A 13,676-nucleotide genomic window follows, 5' to 3' on the forward strand; every position below is an offset into this window, starting at 1 on the left:
TAGTTTTTTGTTGTAAAGTTTGTGTTTATTATTTTGTAAGAAACACAATGGTGTCATCAGCATAAGGCAGTGGTCACACACTTATGGTTGGTTTGTGATGTACAACTAGGCTAATCCTAGCATACGCCTCTTTTAATAGATATTGGTCCTCATATGTGTTAAAAGGTTGTCAAATCTATCTTTTTTTCAAGATAAATCTTTTGACACATACAGATATGATACAAATGTGAAGACACAACCATTCATTTCACCAAACTGTAACTTTTTGCTGTGGTACTGTATTCGTTTTTCTGTCTACAGTATTCAGATGGTCATTAATGTTCAAAGCCAAGTTTACGGGTTGCATTTAAAAAAAAAACTGTGGTGGGCCTTAATTCAAATTAAGGGCCTCATAAAAATAGGCAATGAAGCCATCCTCTGGCTTGCTTTGTTTCATCTCCTTCCAGTAAATTGTTTTCTTGCTTGTTTAAAAGGTACTCTGATAATTAGCAAAAGGGACAGGCTGAGTGTCCTGTGGTGAGAGTGTGTTGCTTGTTAAGAGCAACCCAGAACCCAGAAGATATTTGTTCTGCTTTTCAACCACAGGAAGAAACATGAATGAAACAAATGGCTGTTAGTGTAACCTTGGGAAAACTACTCAGAATGTTCTGATATATTGCTCCATTATGTTTGGTGCACACTGCTAACATTAGAAAATTGGTCCAACATCTCACATAAGTGGGGGAAAAAATGTGTTGTAGTGCAGTTAGATACCACATGCCTTGTGAGTATATGCTGATGTTCTGTTTCCGAGAGTTGACACAATCCTCCAGAAAAAAATCTTCCTGAATTAGCTCATCTCAGCTACTGTTTTTCAAATTTAATATCGTCTGGTGGTGATAGTACATCTATATCAGTGTTGTTACAACTGAAAAACTGGATGAGGAGACGCAAATTGAATCTATGTGACTTCCCAGACAATTTTCTTCCACTGCTACACACCAGAGAATTAAAAAAAAATCTCTTAATCCAATGAAGTGACATTGTCATGAGAAATTCATTTTTCCCATTTTAATTATAAGCTGAAACTCTGTCTTTTGTATTTCTGAATCCCAACTCTGTTTTTTCTCTCAGCAGGTGTGAGCAGTAACCAGGTAGTTGTTCCTGAAAAAGTGAATGCAGTGCTGGGAAAGAACATCACACTGGGCTGCCGAATAGAAGTGGGTCCCAGCCTCAGCTTCACGCAGAGCTCCTGGGAGCGTCGTCTTCCTTCAGGCACTATTACCCTGGCGGTATTTAATCCCGAGTTTGGAACCTCATATTCTTCACAATATGAAAAACGTATCTCATTTGTTTCCCCTTCAATACGAGATGCCACCATTACCCTTGAAGGAGTTGACTTCACGGATATCGGGTCCTACACCTGCAAAGTGGCTACATTTCCTTTGGGCAATACACAAGCATCCACCCATGTTAATGTTTTAGGTAAAGTACTGCTTCCTCACTTCACTTACTCACTGAGTGGTTCTTCATATTGTCCTTAAATCTCACTTTTTAATGAAGGTCATTGTTTGTTGTGATTTAGCAAAGCCTAGGTGAGCACTCAGTGTCTGCCCTGGAGGAAACAGCGGCTCCCTGAAGCAACCTAACGTTTAAATTACAGCCTGGACACATGCCATGTACATTTAAATCCCTGCAGGAATCTGAAGCTGCATAAAGGCTGCTTTGGTGTGGTCCCACCTATCTCCCTCCCCCACTGTTACTTTAAAAGAAAAGCCAATGTAACTGTTTTTATATTCACAACATTATATCCAAATGTTTCACAGAGTTTCCATGGCATCCTCTGTAAAGTCACTTAGGCCCTACATGCAAGACACAAAACGGAAACCTTCTCCTTCAGCAAGCACATAAATATAATGCAGCAAGTTCAGAGTGTCCCAGCTCAATGCAACTTAGTTGCTTGCAACAACAGTTTAATTGTAGGGTGTGACACAGGGTGACTCTCATGACATTTAGTTGCGTTTTGCTAAGCTGGATTACAACTACAGTCTGCACCTCTTTCCCTCAAGGCTGTGACGATTGTTGATAGTTTTCTCTCCTTTAACCATTTGTCCATTATGTCCTTAAGTGATAATCAAAGCAAGGTTATTTGCCAGGTCACTAAACTAAAAATGAAAACTACCTGTGGATCCCTTCTGAGCTTCCAAATAAAATAAACAAAACAAAGCCGTATTATATTTTAATGGGTTTTCCCATTAGTATGTTCTTATTTTATCCAAACACAAAGCATACATTGAAAGCAGCATACGTTCCTTTACATAGAAGTTTCTCACTGTAGCCTCACTTTCCAGAGGAGCAGAAACACTGAACTTTCCCTGTGGTCAGCGTATGTTTCAAGCCCTAAATTGGTGCCGTTGCTGAGAGGAGGAGATTGCAGTGTAGGCAGCAGCAGGTTCTCATCATCCTCCAGAGACTGAAGGAGACTCTGATGTCTAATGAGCGGTACATTAAGTGCTGCTGTGACAGCCACGGTGTCTAGAACCTCACAGGGTTCAGTTACAGCTTTCTGTCTTCTCTGAACACCTTCTTGCATATTTTGTTTTTGTTTTTTGGGGGGGTGGGTGGGTCTTATATGGATGCATATATCCACACTCAAACACAAAAGCACATCCTTAGTCCTACTTTACATTTCAGATGTAATTAGGGTGTGGTGTATATTCTTTGCAGTATGATACATGTCAAGTGGAATGTAGATTATCTCACAGGGTATTTCTCTGTGAGAAGGCACATCACGATTACAACACCAAATGTCAGCAGGTTCAGAGAGGAGTGCCTTCCTCATCTCTGCTTTGTTTAGAGGTGACTTTTACAGTTTCCTCCGCCACTCTTTTGATCATGCAGCCCCACTGTCACAAGTCCAATGTGAACAACAACCACAGCAAACAAGAATTTCTGAATAAAACAAAGGTTTCTGGAGAAAACGTCATGGTTAATCCAGCATACGATTGTGTACATAATATTGGTTTTCCAGTGTAAATCAAAGTTGTTTTAGTTTCAGCTTCAGTTTGTAAGTTAACTTAAGATTCCCAGTTTTGATTCCTGTTTATACTCTGAGGTTTATGCGAAGACAGATGACTGCATTTTCGTTCCTTTCAAGTGGACTAAAGTAAATCAATGATACTTTCAAGCCCATGAATAATGCACCAAAGTCACGACAAACTTCATAATGATCAACAGGTGCAAGAGACGTCAGGTTAATTTCAAACCTCACACAATCGTGATGCAAAACTTGCTATGAATAGTATCAGTACTGTGAGGCACAATCTCAATAATTGTATTAGCTTTCTCACGTTCTTTCATTTTATCTTTGTGTCAACAGCAACTCATAAAAAGGGCCAAAGCTTTTAAGGAACAGTTCAACAGGAAATGTTCTTTGCTATGTGAGCCAAAAGTCCTCGACATTAAACAATCGGAAAGAACCAAAGGAGGAAATTTTGACACATGACCCATTGTTTTCAGATACTTGCAGGGCAAAAGGAAAACTACTGAAAAAATAATTGGCTGTCTTTTAAACAAAACACACTAAATTACTGGCAAGATGTAAGTGTGTACTAATAAATGGTCCTGCTGATAACTCTTTAGAGGTTTAAGCTCCTCTGACTGTTCATATGGCCCAAATTGCAACTCTGTTCTTGAGAAAAGAGCCCAGCAAAGAGATGGCTTTTTCCAGTCTGTTGCCATACCCGAACTACTGCTTCAAACAGTTAATATTTCTAATTATTATTTTTTTATGCTAGATTTTACCGTAAAAATGTTCCAGTGTTTAAGTGCATGGCCATTGACCATGCTTTTAAACCTTTTCTTTATAGAGCTTTCCACTCAGCGTTTAGTCTGCATTTGTGGACAGGAAAGGGCCAGAGCAGCCAGATTGCTGAAGGGAAATCGTTACCCTTTCCCCCAACAGATTTCAACTCATCCAAAGCGTCCCCCTCCCTTTTTGACAGCAACTTCAAATTAACACCCCTGACTGATTTAGGTATTCTGATGCTTCAGCCAGCTCGCGTCCGAACACAGAGCTGCTACTGTTTATAGTCAGAGGCCTGCAAGGAGGGGCAGGGAGGAGGGAGTGAATAATGTGAGGTAGAGGACTAAGAGCAGCGTCCCCACCCCGGGACAGGAGACGCCAGGTTATTTTTGGAAAAAGGCGGTGCCGGTAGTTATTTGAATTTGTTGTTGGAACTCCTGCCTGTCTGAGGTGTCTTAAAGATGATGGTCTCGCCTTGCAGCGCTTGCCCCCGTGCACCACCTTTAAAACTGTCACCACTGTAGTAAGTGGAACAGCTGTTAGTCTTCATTTAAAAGAGGCAGCTAGGGGGGAGACGGTTCAGATTGTGCACTGCGGGACAAAGAATAAGGCAATGGTTTGTGATATGTTTATTTTGTGATAGATTAGAATAAGACAAACAGTTTTTACTGCTTTACACAACAGGTAGAGAGTTGAATTCTAGTCATGTCCCCTTCACATGGATCTGTTTTGTTTCTCTGTTGAGAAAATCCTTGTTGCGTTTAAACATTGAGTCGTTCTCAGGAAGCTGGTGTATCATTACTTCACCTCTAAAGTGCTGAGAAGAGTACGGTAACTCAGCTCCTCGTCTTCCAGTACAACAAAGTCAAATATAAACACAGCACAGTGTTTTTCTTCAAAGTCCCATGCCTGCTTCAGGTATTGATGCACTTTTCACAGAACAGGACTAATGGAGGTTACTGCTTTGTATTACCTTCACTCAGACATACTTTATTTTTGACACACAGCAATAAAGAAGTCTCCACAGAAATGTGTACATATAATTGAATGGCGTGGTTCATTAATTTTTAAAGCATATAGGTGAAATGGAAGAAGTCAATCTGTGCTCTTTTGGCAGTTAAGTACACTGAAGCCTCCGGGCATTATTTATTCATATTCGTTCACAACGGGATCGATATTCATTTTGTAATCTTTCCCCCGTTCTGTCATTTCTTCCCCCTCCTCCTTCTCTTCACTCTCCCTTTACACAGTGGAGCCAAAAGTGTACGTGTCCGCAGGCCCCACAGCTCTGCTGGACGGTGGCAATGAGTCACTGGTGGCCACCTGCATTGCAGAGCGTGGTCTTCCTGAAGCCGAGGTTTTCTGGGAGACGGAGCTGTACGGGCGATCTGAGAAGCAGAGTCAGAATGAGGCAAACGGCATCACCACCGTACATGTGCGCTACATGTGGCAGCCACGGAGCTCCGCCCAGGGGAAGACACTCACCTGTGTGGTGAGACACCCAGCCCTGCAGACAGAGTTTCGTATACCCTACATGCTAAATGTCCAGTGTAAGTAATGAAACATAAGACCTTCCAATATAGATACCTTAGTTTTGGCTAACTGCAGATACACAGTGTGGCTGTAATACCAGTGTTGAATTAATTGGCTGTATTCCTGCTGAGGAAGAGCCAAGGAATCATCCTTGCAGGCTTAAATTAACATTGGTCTTCTAACTTTGTTTAAATAAAATGTAGCAGTTAATAAAATGTACTGATTCTGTATTAATTAGTAAAATAACAGATAAAAACAGGCTCAAGGTAAATTTAAAGCACATTATCATAGTCTTGTCTTAGCTCTGAGAGAATGTTTAGGCTGCTGTCATTTACAGCCACAAAACCATACACATGTCATGAGCTTCCAAGAGTCAGCTGAAGTGAAATAATATTAGTAAAGTTGTGTACAACACATTATGTTACCATAAAAGCGATAAAATCTACTGAACAAGCATTACACTCAGCCAATGTCCTCCTTGTGTAATTTCTCTATCACTCAACATAATACGTTTAAAGGAAGAGGAAGAGGCGCTAAAACACTGTTGTGTCAACTCACATGACCATAGATTTCAGTTAAGTAAAAAAAAATTCTCCCAACACATAAAGAAAAGCTGCTGGTATAGCTGTGTGAAATCCCTCCAAAGTGCTGATAGCTTCCTTCGTGCTATGTTATCTCTCACACTAGTTGCTGATACTGAGATACATCTACCACTTTGATCTGGCATGCACATATCAAATCTTTGCATCCTTGTTTTTAATGTCAACACTGAGGCTGCTAATACAGATAAATAAAATTATTAATCATCACTTTAAAAAATCAGCTGTCTTTAAAACAAAACAAAAGTCTCAAACACAGCTGAAAATGTATGTAGAGGTAAAAGTGTCAAATATAATCCTGCAGCCACTGCACTGAAATGCTTTTACAATATAGAACAAAATAATCATCATTATTATAACACTATATTTTTAGCCCTAAAACAACCAGTGTATTTTATCAATATTAACCCGTGCTGCTGCCTTGATTTGCAATGAGCATGCTCAGTAAATGTTTCTTCCTCGCCTATAAAAGAGCAATTTAGGAGTCGTCTTAATGTTCTAATCATTGATGCATACTTCCTTGGCGAGCAGTAACGTTACTCTGTGTTTGGACTGTGTGAGTGCAGGCTAATGAAGGTGTTTTATGAAATATTGATCAGACCTCAGCAGGAATTCAAGTAGCAGACTCGGGCTGCTGGGGGCAGCGGATGGAGACGCAGAAAAATCAAGGTTAATATGGGAAGAAAGGAGCTTCCCAGCTCAATAAATCACACCAAGTGCAGAGGCAAGGGATTCTAAGTGCAAAAGAAGCACAATTTCAACGTTGAACCGTGTGAAAAGGGTCAGCGGACATTGTGGGCCAAGACATCTTCTTGTGCGAAATAATGAGTTCCTCATTTATCCTCCAGAGAAATCAAAATGAAAAATTGGATATCTAAGACAGTGTTTGCCATGTTTTATTACAGTGGCATGTGCTGGGCTTCATTTAGGCATCCTCCCGTCTTCCTTGATTTTTTTTTTTTTTCCCCTTTGTCGTGGCGACGCAGTAGAGTGTATTATTAGCTGCAGTTCATCTGCTGTCTGAGTCTGTCATTTTCGAACTTTCCACCAACCCAGGATCATTTGTTTGTTCGCTTGGCTCGCTTTCACCAACAGATCCTGTGCCCTGTTACAGTCCTGCAAAGCCTTTTCTTTGTCGTCATGTGCTGCTGTGCTTTATAATACGTGCTTTGTTTCCTCCGGAAAAGCTCATTTGTCATCAAGCTGCAGGGATCACAATGACTGATTGTGAAGTCCAAGTCTTTTAACTTGAAAAAGAAAAAAAGAGAATAAATGATGGTCAGTGTGACCAACCCGACTGCAGGAGGAGGTTAAAAAAAGTACAGTAAAATTGTGATTTTTAAAGATTTTTTATTATATTTTGTTTTACAGTTGCACCAGCGGTATCCATCATGGGAATTAGCAAAAATTGGTACGCTGGCCAAGCAAATGTGAAATTAAACTGTGAAGCCAAGGCCAACCCAGCTGCGCGTCAGTTCACATGGACCAGGTCAGTATGCCTCAACAGTCTCTGATATGTGAAATACAAAAAATGCATTATATCTCTCACACACATTATTATACTGGTCAGTCAAATAGCTCAATAATTAACACAGTTACTTGCAAACTGTGAAAAGCTTACAAGTTCTTTCAGTTGTAATTCAAATGGATAAACTGACTAAATGTGGAATAAACTAAATCTGCAGTACCCAGGCAGGGGATTAATTTGGAAAGGAAAGTGCTGAAGGCAATCCAAGAGCATTATTGCAAAACAGAATGCATTAATCATTTCATCTGAGTTATCTTGTTTGCACAGCACCACCAGCTATAGATCTAAATTTGGACTTAAGGAATTCAAGGCCAGGTACTGCTTAGACTCAGCTGTTGTAACCTTTGCAGCGCTGAGTAGAGTTTGAGTGCTGTAAAAGCGACGCACTTGTCAACTCATAAACCCGAGAAAAATCTTTTGTTGTCTTAAAGCAGTCGGGAGTTTATATTCATGATCTGCACTACTGAAGAATGTAAATAATAGAAGCCAGGGGTAAATACTCTCTATGGGTCATCAAGTAAAATCTCACTCACACGGAAGTACCCTGAAACTTGTGTGTTAGCTTAGTTGATCAGTAGCTCGTCCAATACCGGGCTCAAGGGACGCTTCATTAGCAATTACGACGGGACTGATCAGCTGTTGTTTGGTTCATTTGCATATATCTAAGATGGGTTTAAACAAACCTCAGTGAAGCAATGAAGTGAAGAAGCCTCAGTCTATAAATTACCTCCAGCATAACTTTCGAGCCTGGACACTGGAGCTGTCGAATGCACTGCTGCGCCCATCGGGAAGACTCCCTGCTATAAATAAAAAGATTCCAAACAGTTCATGCATCAGAGCAGCGCTGGCCTATTGGCATCTCTTTGTCATCATCTTGCTTTGAAAACAAGGACTATGCTCTCATTTGGGCTGACAGCCTCAGTAAAGTCTAGACAGCCAACCTCTTTTGGGCCAGACCTTGTGTTCATGCAGAAAGCTTTTTCCTCTCAACTGATGGCAGAGCAGGCAGCTCAGATTATCATGTGATCTTATAATAGTTGCACCAGGAAAACTGGACCAACAGCGCAGTGATGTCATCGCAAGTCTTGAATAGCCTTTTTCAGTTGTACATCGAAAATGATTTATCTTAAATATGAAGTAGTGATGTTTTTTTTTCCAGTCCTGCAGGCTTTTTTCTCTGTTGTACAGCACGCTGAAATGTCTGTCTGTCATGTTTAATTTGTGTACAGGTTGGATGGCTTGATGCCTGAGGGTGTTGAGATCTCAAACAATAGCCTTGCTTTCACTCGGCCATTGGAGCGCAATGATTCTGGAGTCTATCACTGCGAAGTGACGAATGACATCGGTACCAGCAGTCAGGTTGTGAACATTTGGGTACAAGGTATTTTTTCTCCCTTTTCTCTCTCTCTAGCTATTTAACAGCTCTCTTGTTGTTGTTGTTTTTTTTTTCTTTTTTTGGTTTTGTTGTTTAACCATCTCCAGGGTTTTCACAAGAAAAGTTGTTTGACTAATTTAGACAACTAGTAAATTAGTTGCCAGGAAGGTCCCTAAAAATAAATCAAAACAGCCATTGTATTAAAACCAAGAGGGGTCAGCTTAGCCCCTGCAATCAGATTAGAGTGAAAATCCTGATGTCATCTCAGGAAATCTTGAGAGCTTACTCACTCTGAAACTAAAATGAATAACTGCCTTTTTGCATTTTTCATGCTTTTCTCATGTAGGATTAAATTCTTTTTTAAATCAGGGCCCATATCAACACTTTTAGCAGAGCTAGGTCTTTATATACGTATAAATGCCCCTGCCCTGATCCGCTTCCACACATTCCTGGCAACAGAGGAGCACGGGGTGCAGATAGAGTATCAGTACCAAACGTTTCCAGTGTTGTGGCTTTGGCAACATTAGATGTTTCAGATAAGGAAGCGGGTGTTTACCCCTGCTTGCTCAGCAGAGTACGCACTCATGTAGCCTTTCTCTGTGTTTTGTTTGAGGTCAAGTTTCACAGCAGGACCTAGTGAATTGTGCTTGCAGATTTGCAGTACACACAAGTTTGTTTTTGTACACCATGAAATATGTTATTGAGGAGTTGTTGTTTTTTTTACAGCTGCAGTTGCACAAATTATGATCGAATTAGTTTAATTGAGCACTTCAGAAATGAGACTATCAAGTAGAGAAAACCTCTTAATTGTATACTGGGGTTTCCCTGCAGTTGGATTTGTTGAATGTTGTAGATCCATTGATACAATTCTTGTCATAAAACATGCAGCTCACTGAACTGCCCCCGTCTGCCATCAGGGTGCGGATCCTGAGAACTCTACATCATTTTATTTTCATTTCTCCTCTCCTTCTTTTAATCCTATTCCAAACAAAGCTACTGCTGCTTTTGGCCACGTATTCCTCTAACACACGCAGTCTTTTTGGTTTCCCATTGTCGAAAGGAGTGAGCTGGAGATGTCCCAAAAAAGTCTGTCAAGCTCCATCTGCGTACAGTCCTGGTTTGGAGTCCCGCTCCAAACAAAAGCACAGCTGACATCCTGTCCTGAGCAATTATCTTGCTTCTCTTGTCAGATATTACAACTTGGACATGCGGCCCCTTGCCTCTCTGTCCTGTAGAGATAGTTGGGTTGAGCTCAGTGATATTTCCTCCCCACACCCTCACCCTCCCCGGAGCTGTTTGGTGTAGCTGTTTCACATTCCCAGTTGCGTACGCAGCCTTGTGGTTTTTGGCCGCTCGTCTCTCAAATGATCAGCTACATAGTTGCAGACGCTTGTAATCTGCGTGGGGTTAAAATGTGCCGCTGCAGGGTGGGATTGATGGTGACTGATGAAGGAAGTGATTGCCAGTATATCGGTTCTCCAACCTTGATCTGTCTTCCTTTTCCTCTCTCCTGCTTTTGCTTTACTCCTGATCCTTCAGGCTCACACACTGTGTGTAATTGTAGGTAATTAGATTCTTACTCAGTTACCAAATCATGGAAATCATTATAGCTCTATGGGGATTCAGATTTTGATAACTAGTACTTAAGAACCTCCTGGTGATGCAGACCTTTTATTAGTGCGAGTCATATTGCTTTGTAGTCGGGCCTTTGATCTGCCTGCGCACTGATCGACAAGGAGTGTCAGACTGCTCTTCGTTTCAGAAGCTGGAGGTCATCATGGAAGCACTTATCCTGACCTTGAGCTCCAGGCAGCCCTTTCCTCTGCAGCTGTAGCAAAGAGCAAATCAGATGCAGGAACCGCACATCGATCAGTGTTTCAGCTTCTCACATGACTTCCCCACAGCAGAGTTTAGAGGGGAAAAAAGAGGGGAGAGCTAATCACACTTTCTCTGATGCGTAGGAGTGCACGTGCTCCGATCCCTCTCCGTCTCACTGTCATGTTCACGCACACATTGACATTTAACACTTAACCTCTTTCTGCCCTGCTTATTTCCCCCCGTTTTGCTCTACAGCACAGCTTTCTCTCTCTCTCAAGAGAGGCATGTGTCTGTGCAGTGTTGGTATAAATTGATCTAAAAACCATTCGCACTTGCTTTGTTACAGAACATAAAGTGTAGTCTTTCTTCCTTTCAGTTTTATGATTTGTCTCTCCATCTGCTGTCTTTCCTCTCTGGTTTAAATCATTTCATCACATTTGCTCTGCAGATCCTCCCCCCACCACCGCAGCCGCCAGCACCACTGCCTCTGTCCTCCACGACACCCCTGGAACCGGCACTGCTGTGGACCGGCGGAGATCCCCGTTCACCTCCCCCACCTTGGCGTCCTTACACGACAGCAGCCTGGGTACTATAGTTGGTGGGGCAGTGGGAGGAGTTCTCTTCCTGATCCTCTTGCTGATCCTTGGCGGGGCTTGCTATATGCACCAACGTCGAACCTTCAGAGGGGACTACTACACCAAACAGTATTTGGGACCCTCCGACATGCAGAAGGAATCTCAGCTGGACGTGCTGCAGCCGCACGAGCTGCAAGAGGTCTACGGGGACAAAACGAGCAAAGGTAGCCAGGATCTGAAACCCAAATTGGGTGGGGATATCATTTACCCCGACTACACACCTGAGCGCAAAGACAGGGACGACTGGGTCGACAGGGGAGATGCCAACAGGGGTTTCAAGGAGGGAAACTACTACCCAGATCACTACAACAGCCAAAACATGCACCCCTGCGGGCCTCCTGTGCACAGCCCCATAGTCAACAACGGCTCCCCCTATCTCCCGGAGGACTGCTATGACAATGGTACAGACAGCGACTACGTGTCCCACATGGACGGATCTGTGATTTCACGCAGGGAGTGGTATGTTTGAAGAAACAAGCAAATGGAGGGGGAGAAATGGACAGCTGACTGAGAATAATTTGACAAATGACAGATTTAAATATCATTAAAAGCTGTGTCATTTCAGTTAAAGGATAAAAGAACATTTCTCAGCTCAGTCTCACAATGAGCTCTTTGAACAATACTGCTCTGCCTTGATTTTAACCACTTAAACCTTAAGGACATGGACATGGATTGCGTTTCACTTTTGTGGCATTTCAAGGAGCTGCAAATATGCTGGAGCGCCTCGGTGATATTATCTGTGTAGGTTTAAGAGGCTTCAGCGTACAGTGACGTTTCATCTGATGTGAATGAGGTTTTTCGTTCTCGTGTTTGCTACCTGTCTTTGTCGCAGGTCACATGTCAGGTGTTCAAAGCCTTGTCAGTGAAGTATTTATTGCCCTGACTGACTGAGCTCTGCTCCCATTAAATTCTGTGGCATTAAAAAAAATGATCTCATGATTGCTTACAGCCTTTTCGTACAGGCGAGCTGTTTATCATGACCGCGATCAGTATTTCTAGCAAATTATATTGCATGGTTTTGTTTTGGGTTTTTTGTTTTCCAAAGTATGTTTGTAAGTGAAAGGGAAAGTCGTGTTTAAAAGGGAGAATTACACAGGCATTGTACCAAAGGAAAGAAAGCTGACTTTACATAGACGCTGCCCCCGTGCACAGCTCTTCTGTGGCTTTTGTCATTTCACAGCATCTCCTGGAACTTTGTTATACTATGGAAAACCTGAGCGCAGTCACACTTTGTGGATATAGTTTTACTTTCAGCTCCAATTATTTTATTTTGTTATATAGTTGTTGTTTGTAAAATGCCAGGCCTGGTTGATTTGAAAACACCCATGGATTTGATGTCACAGCAGCTATGTACAAAGCAAAAGGGGCTAGTAAACCGCTCAACTCAACACCTGATCTGATAAAACTGCGAATGAAAAAAAAAAATCAGTCATTGCTATCTGCCATGGTTTTTTGGAAGACGATTTCTTTAAATGTGAGACAGCAGAAAATGTTTGACACTTTAGGTTAGCAGCACAGTAATAGCAGACTAATTAAAAACTATAATCAGTGAATGTAGCTACTTCGAATGGCTAATCCAGAAAAAGCGCAGACCCTAAGTAGAATTAAAACATTTGCTTTGATATTAACTTACTCATTTTACTCAGTGGAGAAATGTGTTAATTCAGTCACATTCATGCAGTGAAAAGCACAACTCTGTTATTACAGTTGTGAGCAAACATCAAAAGAAGCCACCCGGGCCTTGGCCTTCCCCACTTAGCCATGATAACAGGCTGTGATGCTGTCTTTTCCATTTTCCCTCCTCACTATCCTCGGATTTCTGTCGGTAAGACCAACACCAATAGGGTTTTTTTTTTTTAAACTTCACTTCAAAGTAATGTGTTATAAATACCAGATGTGACTGTAACGGCTGTCATCATCTAACATTACGCGGCTCCATAAACCACCAACAGTTTCACTGCTCCCGCTCGACACTCTAGTGTCGTGATTCATTATTGTAAATAAGCAACAAATGGAGAAGGAGTACTAATAAACTGATCCTTCAGTTTCAGATTGGATGTGTTTGTTTAAAGTGTGATTGTTTGAGTAGCTTGGAAACGTCGCGAGCAGTTGACGTCACTACTGTACAGGCCCTAATGCTGGGGTTTGGCTCCTCCGAGGATACGCAGCAATCATGGAAACGGGAAACTTAATCCATGAATGAAAAAATCAGAACCATGTAGGTTAAAGCTGTCTCTGCAATGGCTCCCCAAGGGAAATATATATATTTTCTTCTTTTTTCCTACAAACAACAAAAAACTTGGAACAAACCCCAGGAATATTAAGTTAAAGCTAAAAAGTCGACATCATCAGTGATCTCATCTGTTCCTGCTTGATTTGACCTCAGCCATTTGTTTCCTCAGGA

The 13,676-nt window shown here is 41.7% G+C and overlaps 1 protein-coding gene across 2 annotated transcripts in view; it reads left to right on the plus strand.

Annotated features, from left to right (window-relative positions):
• nectin3a (nectin cell adhesion molecule 3a) overlaps positions 1-12,200 on the plus strand; it is a 33,382-nt gene extending 21,182 nt beyond the window's left edge. The window contains exons 2-6 of one of the 2 annotated variants that reach the window (XM_086262007.1): positions 1,114-1,464; positions 5,035-5,334; positions 7,288-7,405; positions 8,674-8,825; positions 11,086-12,200. In XM_086262007.1, the coding sequence (XP_086118133.1) occupies positions 1,114-1,464; positions 5,035-5,334; positions 7,288-7,405; positions 8,674-8,825; positions 11,086-11,741 (1,577 nt within the window). In that variant the 3' untranslated portion in view covers positions 11,742-12,200. The remainder of the gene's footprint in view (positions 1-1,113; positions 1,465-5,034; positions 5,335-7,287; positions 7,406-8,673; positions 8,826-11,085) is intronic. The other variant, XM_086262008.1, reaches the window with a different exon arrangement.
• The last annotated feature ends 1,476 nt before the right edge of the window (positions 12,201-13,676 follow it).

Source organism: Aulonocara sp. 'chitande type north' Nkhata Bay, linkage group LG14 (genome assembly GCF_057382095.1).
Source record: "Aulonocara sp. 'chitande type north' Nkhata Bay isolate Kocher_YH1m ecotype deep benthic linkage group LG14, A_spYH_male_GT1.1, whole genome shotgun sequence".
NCBI classification, from domain to species: domain Eukaryota; kingdom Metazoa; phylum Chordata; class Actinopteri; order Cichliformes; family Cichlidae; genus Aulonocara; species Aulonocara sp. 'chitande type north' Nkhata Bay.